General features: G+C 39.7%; 1 protein-coding gene across 1 annotated transcript; it reads left to right on the forward strand.

The window, feature by feature from the left end:
• The first annotated feature begins 197 nt into the window (after positions 1 to 197).
• cdca7a (cell division cycle associated 7a) lies at positions 198 to 3276 on the forward strand. Its single transcript, XM_057336323.1, has 10 exons — positions 198 to 319; positions 858 to 989; positions 1109 to 1225; positions 1302 to 1511; positions 1612 to 1689; positions 1767 to 1952; positions 2085 to 2219; positions 2330 to 2479; positions 2612 to 2748; positions 2911 to 3276. The coding sequence occupies exons 1-10, from the start codon at positions 308 to 310 to the stop codon at positions 2939 to 2941; spliced, it is 1188 nt and encodes a 395-aa protein (XP_057192306.1). The 5' UTR covers positions 198 to 307; the 3' UTR covers positions 2942 to 3276.
• The last annotated feature ends 7127 nt before the right edge of the window (positions 3277 to 10403 follow it).

Genomic DNA, 10403 nt, shown 5'->3' on the forward strand with positions numbered 1-10403 from the left:
TTATCATTATTTAAATATCTTCAGGCGTATAAACGAATAATATCAACAATTAAATATATAAAGCATGATATAATGAATAACACAGTTCCTGAATCTTAAATGTAGTTGTTCGCGATGCTTTATGTACTTTACAAATCTTTCAGGACTCAGCTGTGGCGGGGAAGAAAGCCACGCCTCTTCAAAAAATTACGCGCGAACTTCCACACTAAACTAAGCGGCGCGGGACATAGAGACTCATTCGTGTACAGGAGAGTTGGACGCTTATATTTAACTTTTCTACATCTCTCAATCATCGTATTACTTCACGATGCGCGCAAAGGTAATTTTGGGACAACATCCTTTTGTAGTGTTTTATGAATTAGTGAAAGAATGAATGAATGTCCACGCGGCGTGAGGAGTTTATTTGCAAAAGTGAAAAGGTTGTAAACTGTTTCTTAGAAATGTGCTTATCTGTGATGCTTCGTTTTTGGGGTCGTGTATGTTTGTATTTGAGAGCATGTTTTTGTGTTGTTTCCGAGTTTGCAAAGTTACCGGTGATTCTAAGTTTGTAGATCCGAGGTGCGGGTGATTGAGCTCCCCCAATGTTTTTTAAAGTTTGGTCAATTGTTTGTCTGTTGAAAAAGCTGTTAAAATGATATCCACACAAATTAAACGCGTTACATTGAATAAAACAATAACGTTACTAGCCTTAAAGCGGTCTGCTGAATTTGAAATCGGTTAAGTTTACTGTACGCTTATTATAATGTCCCTTAGGAGCGTTGAAACGCATTGTTTTCGAGTTGCACATCTTAAACTGATCTCTACCACAAGACTGGATCTGATTTTTAGTTTATTTCTAAAGTGTCTGTGTTGTACAGAGGCAGCAGGCGTCTCCCGCCTCCACCAGAATGAACCTGCGCAGTTACAGGAACACGGCTGCGGTTCCCATGGAAACCTCTTCCTCAGATGACAGCTGTGACAGTTTCGGTTCTGATGGTTTTGGGAGCTCGGTATGTTGTCAACTTGATCCTTTGTGCTGAAATCAACATCCGTCATCTTCCACATCTCTTTAAAACCAAGCTTTTACTTCGCAGCAGTTTGTATTTGACTTGTTGTCTTTATTTAATAGAAGAGACCAGTGAGATCACCAGCTCTGTGCAAGAACGCGTTTGAACTTCCTGTGGCAGAGGAGGAAGATGCCTGCAGCGGGTTTGACAACGACCTGAATGAAGACATGACCGACATGGTTTGTGACGCACTGAACATTTCGTAAATGCATCTAGAAGGCAAACCCTTCATGTATGGCGTCCGTTTTGTTTCAGAACATGAAGTCTGACACCGAGACCTGTTCACCTCCCAGGAAAACTCGCCGATCATTCACACTTAAAGTAGCTATGAAGTTCCCGCCGAAACGGGCCAGTCCCACGAAGCCTGCGGCACCTGAACCCAAACCGAAAACTGAGACCAAAGACCCTGAGGGTGGTAACTTCTTGCAGAAGAGAGCTCTGAACATTAAAGAAAACAAAGCTATGGTGAGGCTACATGCGTACATCACACGTTCTATTTTTTCTATTTTTCGAGTTTAGAAGTGAATAATAACTGTACCGATTTTAAATTCTTGTTCCTGGTTAGCTTGCTAAGCTCATGGCCGAGCTGGATAAAGTTCCCGGCCTCTTTCCTAAAAGGTCATCTTTATCTCAGGGCAGCACGGTGAGGCTTTAGGACGTTTTTTTCTTTCTATCCTCTCTTAATTTTTCAGATTGTGATGGTTTATTTTGTCCGCACAGCCTCGTGCTCCACGCCGCTCGATGCCGCCCGGTTCTGCGCGGAGGAATCCGGAGCGGGCGTCTCGCCCTCACACGCGTTCGCGTTCTCTGGTAGACGGACCGACCTCTCCTACTCCGGAGGATGAGCTCGACGACAAGTACAGCCTCGTCCGAAAGGGCAGAAATTATGATGATACTGAAGAAGAGGTGAGAAATGAGCTTTAAATAAGCATTTTTACCGAAGTAGATCAATTTGAGGCGGCATGTTGCGTTTGGCTCCGTTTTGTTTGGGGTTTATATCGATCATCTCTCGGCACGTGTGTTTGTGTGTGTGCGCAGAGGGAACCGCGTCGGCGCAGTTATAACACCTCTCTTACGATTCCTCACGTCGTGAGGCCTGTGGAGGACATCAGTCAGGCTGAACTGGACAACATCTGCATCAATGTCAGAGAGAAGACTTACAACCGTGCCACTGTAAGTGTCCTTCAGATCCCTCGCATGTGTCGGACTAATCCAGATTTTGATCCAATGAAACGCCTTGTGTTTGGTAATCGCTGATGTACACATGCATGTTTCTCCATCAGGGTTCCACTTGCCATCAGTGTCGACAGAAAACAACAGACACAAAGACAAACTGCCGTAACCCGGACTGTGTGGGTGTTCGAGGCCAGTTCTGCGGGCCTTGTCTCAAGAACCGCTATGGAGAAGAGGTCCACGATGCACTCCTGAACCCGGTTAGTTGTGTTCGCCTCTAATACACTTTACGTAAGATCTTAATTATCATTGTGATGCTTCATAAACCGTAAGCATGAACCTTTTATTGTATATTTGATTGGTTCGTGATTTGGATGTTTTTTTCTCCTCAGGAGTGGCACTGCCCCCCATGCAGGGGTATCTGTAACTGCAGCTTCTGCCGGGCCAGAGAGGGGCGCTGTGCTACAGGTGTGCTGGTGTACCTGGCCAAGTACCACGGCCATGACAACGTCCATGCTTATCTGAAAAGGTCATTATTCTTCGTTGTATTGTTAGCTTTGTTCAACCTCGTATGTAGAAGTCATATTTTAGTTTTTGGCTCATGTATAAACTCGACAGCTACTAAAGATGCCAATTTCCTATTTAGGCCTGATCTGTAAATTTAATCCCAACCTTTAACCTCTTTCCACAGTTTAAAGACAGAATTGGAAGAGGCTGAATAAAACCGGACCTGCGTTTAGATGAATTCAAGAATAACGTTCCAGACTTCCTTCAACCTTTTAGCATGATTTGTAGCTTCCTTAAATCAACTGCACATGTTCAGACTTGGTAGACCGACGTCTACATGAAAGGCTTTTTAAATTTGCATTGTTTTAAATGTATAATATAATTTTTTTGTTTGTTTCTAAAGGGAGAGGTTTTATCTCTGTACTGTATTGATGGTTTTTAATTGCTGGCTGCAATACTTCAGCGTTATTGGAATCTGTAGATTCTCGCGTTTTGAGCTTTAGCGCTGTTTTAACTGCGCTGTGTACTGCTGTTACACAAATAAACGTTGTGCCTTTTTAAAGTTCTGTTTCTGGTGTTCTTGGCGCAAGTAAGGGCAAAAATTGAAAAGTCATTCCTAAATTGTATTGTTAAAGAAAGCAGATAATACTTTTAACTTTTTTAACTAAAGTAACGTTCCTTGTCATACAAAAGGTCGTTTCAACGTTGTCCTAGTTTCTTAACGTTGTACCTCCTTGAGGTTTGGAATTTAATGCACCAGGGCTTAAGGCCCGTTCACGCTAAAAACAACTAATGTGCTGTATTTGATGTGCTGATGTATTTTGACAGGTAATGTTTTTTTTTTCTTTTTACCCACATAACCGCAATAAACTTAAATTCTCATTTTTATCTTAATTTAAAGGGATAATTCACCCAAAAATGAAAATTCTGTTTGCTCGCCCTCAGATGGTTCCAAACCTGTAAAAATGTATTTGTTCTGCTAGCTAGACGAATGCATAGAAAGATATTTGGAAGAATGTCAGTAATCAAATAGATCTCATCCCCCATTGGCTCCCATGGCATTTATTTTCCCTACCGTGGCAGTAAATGGGGGTTGAGATCTGACATTCTTCCAAATATCTTCCTTTGTGTTCAGCAGAACAAAGAAATTTAGATGGGTTTAGAACAATCTGAGGGTAAGGAAATGATGACGGAATTGTCATTTTTGGGTGAACCCTTTAATAGAAATGTGTCCGAACATCCTCTTGCACATCTAAGCTCTTACATTTGCCTCAGACTGCCCCTTACACAAGTGAATCAACCTCAACGTCTATTTCAGGAGAAATTCAATCATGGCTGAATATTGAAGTGATTTGATCTTGCCCCTCTGTGCCCCTGCGGGTTAGGAGGGCATGAGGAGGGGGGATTAGGGGGTCTATTACCCCGCAGAGGAGAGAAAAAGTGCTGTGATATACTGCAGACTGTTCGTATCTCTCATTAGAGAGCCAACACTAATGGTGTGGAAATAATTAGCAGACTCTAATGGGAAATCTTATACCTGTGAATCATTTTTCCCTGTTAAAGCTCGTTCACTCATTCTCCTGTTTTTCTCTCCACTCTGAGATCACCACGGACTTGACAATTTCTCACATAAAACACCATTTTTACTAGGGCTGTGCAAAAATATCGATACATGTAATTATCGCAATATTTTTTTTCAATAGTGTATCGATAGTGATACCTCTACTATCGATATATATATATTTTAAATCATGTCATATACATCCGGCCAAAAGTAAGTGGAAGGGAGCATGGTGAAAAATATAAGAAGGCTTGGAGCTCTCAGAGCTGATGTGTGGGTTTGCTTTGCTTTTCAAAATAAGTCATGGGGAGTAATGAGTTATATAAAATAATGCTGTTTGTAGGCTTCGCAAGTCATGACACAAGTCACTTGGCTACTGCAGTGCATTAGACAGAAAGTTTATTAAGAAAAGTAACAATGACATTTATTGTGCTTTCACGGTTGTGACACCAGCACATTTACAGCACGGATGAAGCAGAGGTTTTATTCTGCCCATGTTCAGTGTTTTAACTGTAATGCACCACAACAGCCAAGTGACTTGTGTGAGCCACCTTATTCCCCTGTGCTACCCACTTGAGGGGCGCAATCCACAGTTTGAGAAACCAAACCTCTGATCTAAAGGTCCATGCATGGCACATCATGGCCACTCTGCAGAGGTAAGGGATGTTTTTACACTTATACTAACAGAAAACCCCCGCTGGTGCACAGCATGTTGTATTTCTAGCTCTACTTTTTAAAAACTACTCATATTTTACAACTGCTAGGCTACACTAATATTTAAACACGGTATTATTATTGATAATCAGTGGCCTAATACTATTTCAATGTATTCAAATATTGCTGTAAAAGATGAAATATTTAAGACTGATAACTTGACATGTAGGACTCTTATGTCGTGTCTCGTGACTTTCATGATCCATTTTTTTTAGTCCTTAAAGTGAATCTTTTCGGATCCGCAGGAAACAAACGCTTCAGAAGTATTTATTTGCATAATAAAGATGCACTCGAAAATACTGGTATTAAATACCAATGATCATCCACTTTAGGGTGATGAATATTTAGGGAAATAATTGTTTACCACGCTCGAGCGTCGAGCTGATCTGGTAATCAGGCGATGAAATACAATATTTATTCATTAGAGCGAACTTAATGAGGCCTCGCGGCGCTAATTATGAAACGCAGCGTAGCGCTAAATGAGCGCGCGACAGACGACGCGTGCGGGCGGGCGCGTTACCTGTTTCCTGCGCTGCTGGGGTCAGCGTGCACGTGGCCCCGTAAACACTGCAGTGCTGTGCTGCAGCCCAGTGCTCGTGCTTGAGTACGAAGTAAAATATGGAGTATTTATTATTACGGGCCTCTAATGTTCACGTGTTTGGTATACACAGTTGAATGTGCCAGAAGCATATCTTAAAAAAGGCCAAAATAGAAACTAACATCTTACTAGTTCTGCTAAAGATATAGGTTAAGTAAAAGGGTCTAGCGTACAAACTGTGTTGAATTCTGTATATAAATACAATGTGCCAGCCTATTAGACAAACTCTACCTAAAAATGCTAAACTAGATTCCTTTTTAAAACGGTTACTGTAACATGTAGGCTAACATAAAGAGATCACGTGACAACAATGTAGCATACTCCTACTGTGCCAAATGTTTATTGTTAGAAATAGTATCATTGCAGCCTATGCCTTTTTCAGTCCTGCTATTTATTGATAAGGTCATAGTTCACCGGACTGTGTCGCTCGAGTGTCAGATGTTGGTGAGAGATTTATGAAGTCCAGCTCAAGAGCAGTTTGTGTCAGAGATATTATCACAGAGAGACGACAGGCTGAAGCAGTGACTCCATCTCGCAGGAAATTGCTAACTCACCCTAACAAAAGAATGCACAAGTGCACTCACAGTGCAGTCCTGAAAGCACACTAGATAAGATGACTATAAATAGGGAATTTAAGAAGGGTCTCTCTCTCTCTCTCTCTCTCTCTCTCTCTCTCTCTCTCTCTCTCTCTCTCTCTCTTAAAAAAAAAACAGAAATGATTCAATGAAATGACTTTTAACCATAAGACACACACCAGAATGTAAAATGTATATGAGGGCCATCTCTATTAATATCATTACTTAATTTTTAATATAATTACATTATTATTATTTATTTATTTTTTAAATTTATAACAAGACGGCTTAATAACAAATTACTTTTTGGTATTGTACAATTTAAATATGTGGCATGTCATTACCTTATTTTGCGCCTAAGCCAAATTTAGTGTTTAACCCTCAAATTTGATTGTAAGTTAAAAGGATGTTTGTAGAGACATTTCCCCCAAGATTTATAGTCTTTATTAATGATGAGTAAAGGTGTCATACCTACAGCCACGGCTCTATTCTTTACCTGAGGAAGTGCAGTGCGATGCTGGATTTCTCCTGAAGGGGGAGCTCCGATACAACACATCTGAGCATCTGTCATAGAGAGAGCTGGACAGACATTTTAAACCCCTATATTATAAATTGTCTGAGTTTTGGAAAACCTTTATATTTGTTGTTTTAAATAACAATATCATTGATCACCAAAGAGGAGATTATAGTATATAATAATAATATAGTTTGGTAGGAAGGCGTTTTTTCACCTTTTTACTTAAAATTATGCATTTAAAATTTACTCAATCAATAACATTGATCTATTTTATTTATTTATTTTTTATGTTAATTCATATCTCAAAACGTTTATTTAAAAGACACTGAATGAAGAGATGATTTTTATTATTCTGATCTGATCTTATCATAAAGTATACAGCAGTATAATCTACTGAACTGAGATCAGACCAAGTCTTATAAGACAGTAAACTTGAGAACTAATGTTTGCGTGGTTTGCGGCAGTCTGACCTGGGCAGTGTGGATTGTGGGTAATAGTACATGAGAAAGGCGCTGCTGGTCATAATGTGTGCAAAAAAAGAGGGAGGAGAGGAGAGGGAGAGAGAGACGGAGAGAAGAGAGAGAGAGAGAAGGAGTTCGAGCAGAGGAGAGAGAGAGCAGGAGAGAGAGAGAGAGAGGGAAGAGAGACGAAAGAGAGAGGGAAACAGAGGAGAGAAGAGAGAGAGAGAGGAGAGAGAGAAGAGAGAGAGACAGAGTGAGAGGAGAGAGCGAGAGAGAGAGAGAGAGAGAGAGAGAGAGAGAGAGAAGAGAGAGGAGAGAGAGAGAGGGAAGGAGAGGAGAGCGAGAAGAGAGAGAGAAGAGGGAAGGAGAGAGGAGAGAGGAAGGATGGAAGAGGAGAGCGAGAGGAGGAGGGAGAGGAAGAGGGAGAGCCGGGAGAGGAGAGAGAGAGAGAGAAAGAATAGAGAAGAGAGAGAAGACGAGAGAGAAGAGAAGGAAGATGAGACAGAGGAGAGAGAAGAGAGAACAGGAGAGGAAGAGAATGACGACGAAGAAGAGAGGAAGTGAGAGAGGAGAGAGAGAGAGAGGAGAGAGAGAGGAGCGAGAGGGAGAGAGGGAGAGTGAGAGGGATTGGAGGAAGAGAGAGAGGGAGGGGGAGGAGAGGAGATGAGAGAGAAGAGAGAGGTGAGAGAGTGAATAGACTAGTTTTATTGAGCTCATCCGTTATGAGTGCAGTAGAGAGAGTCTCTCAGCTGTGATGTGGAGGCACTGGTAAGCTTCATTAGTTTTTACCTCATTAATCTGCTCTCTCATAACCTGTAACACACAATTCATCTCAGTTCATTACACCACACAGCCTGCCAGAGAGAGCTTCAGTCATATAAATATATTGCTTGATAAGGACACTCAGAAAACAAACAAGTCAACTTTTAATTCATTCAGTTACTCGATTGTTATGGGTGTTTAATAAGATATTGTACAAATTAAATCATTTTAAATGAACAATACGTACATATACATTTTTCAATTAAAACAAGGGTTGACAAAAAAATTTGTTTAGAAGAATACAAGAAACCAACTATCTGTAGTATTTTTCACTTCTAGTAAGAAAGTTTCAGTCAATGGTAATATTGTATTCTGGGAAAATTCTATTTTTTTGAATACATTATTTATTTACCCTCCCAGAAAGACAGGCATGTGAATAAGTGTACTCATGGAAACAGGTTTCTGTTTTTAAGAGGATCCGTTCTTTACAAAATACTCAGACAGAATAAATGAAGTACCTAATACATTTTACGTTTACATTTAAGAACTTGTCAGACGCTTTTATCCAGTGACTTGTACAGTGCATTTAATCTCGTCATGTCTTTATCAGTATGTCCGTTCACTTGACTCAGATTAAGATCTTCTAAACTTTTATAAGATAAAACAGTAAACAGAGCTTGAGAGCTAATGTATGTGGAGTTGAGACATTCAGTGATCCTGCTGTAAATAAACAAAACCTAAAAATATATTTTTATCCAATTTCCCCTATTTAAGGGATGTTTTCTTTTTGTTCCTTTTCATTTTTTATTTAAGATGACTTAAAATCAACAATAAACTGTTCTTGATTTTGATATTAAAACAATGTTAAGTCGCAGAATTTTTCAGTTAGCAGATCCATGTGAAATACAAACAACATTTGACCATTTCTAAACAAATGATTTGTTATTGTTTGTGAAATGTAAAATGTAAATAGTGTCTCTTCCTATTAAAGGTGCTATATTTTTGGCACAAACTTTGGTCCCGAAATGCTTGTTCTGTACAACAGAGCTCTTGAAACGGGACTATTTGTTTAATAGCAACTAACGTTATCAGTCCGTCATTCAAATGCTTGTAGATGGTTGTCCACAGTGCTCTGTTGCAGAAGAACACTCTCCTCTAGATCACGTAGATCCGTCCCCACAGCTGTTGAAACACACCTGCTTCCTCCTCAAGACGTTTTGTCTGGATGTGACATGATGTGATGTACACTGTATCCTCCGCAACACACCTGTGACGCACAACATCTTAATGCTAACACAGCGTTACATCTGACAACACCAAAAGATCTGTGTATTCAAATATCTCAAGATTTATAGTAATAAACGTGTGTGCATTTAAAGACCTTACAGATGATTTAATATAGATGTGGAGGCAGTAACGTTAAATACAAACATCATATAATGTTCCCTGTTTGCAAGTGTGTAAACTTTTTAAACTCGTGATTCACGTGTATGACTACGTGAGAATGTAATGATCTGCATTATTTAATGTGTCTCTGTGCCGAAACTTTTAAATATAAACAATCACTATTTTGTAGAACAATATGCACTACATGTTCATATTTAAAACACAAAATATATATTTAAAGCAGTTTAAAGGTGTTTTTACTATTTGAATATAATGACCCAAGAATGTTTTTAAAACGCACATTATCCTCTGACCGTGACTGTTATTACGCGTGATCGGTCTGAACTGAATCTATGAAACGAGGCCACAGCGTGTTGACTAAATGCCTGATTCGCATTCTCCCAAAATCCCCAAAGTAATGTATTGTTTAAAAACCCCTAATATATCCCAGAGCTAAAATAATTTAAATAATACATAAAAAATTGTCACAGGAAAAAAATGTAATTGCAAAATATGAAATTACACCCTGGAGCTTGATTCTTTAAGCAAACATGCTCTGGCTGGTTAGGTTCTGTCACAGAGGAGCAGACTGTTACACACATTAATTTCTCAGCTCTCAGAGGCAAGAAAACAATTAGATGTCTGCAAATGCATTTCACCAGCAGCCACTTGACACAGTTTTGGACTCATCGTGGGGCGACAGACAGACGACAGAAGGGCAAAAGACAAAGTCATTACACACAGAAATCGAGGAACAAGTTCGCGACTGTAAAACATTTCAATTAGGAGTGATGTGAGATCGCGAGACGGTGATTCTCCAACAAAAAGAATCACAGGTGCGTTTTAAACGCGGACAGCAGAAAACATGCATTTGCATGGAACAAACAGTATGATCGGACATTGTTGTGATGACAAAAAAATTACTTATCAATTCATTTAAAGGAAGAATAAAAAATGTCTCGGATCTTGGCCGTACGGTTATTCAAACGCTTCATTATTTTTCCACAATGTTTTAAATTAGACCGATGCCGAAATGCTTGACATGTGACCAAGACATGCCTTTATCATGCTTTGAATGATTTGCTACCAACCAAGAGAAATAT

The sequence above is a fragment of the Triplophysa rosa genome, linkage group LG6, assembly GCF_024868665.1.
Source record: "Triplophysa rosa linkage group LG6, Trosa_1v2, whole genome shotgun sequence".
In the NCBI taxonomy this organism is placed as follows: Eukaryota; Metazoa; Chordata; class Actinopteri; order Cypriniformes; family Nemacheilidae; genus Triplophysa; species Triplophysa rosa.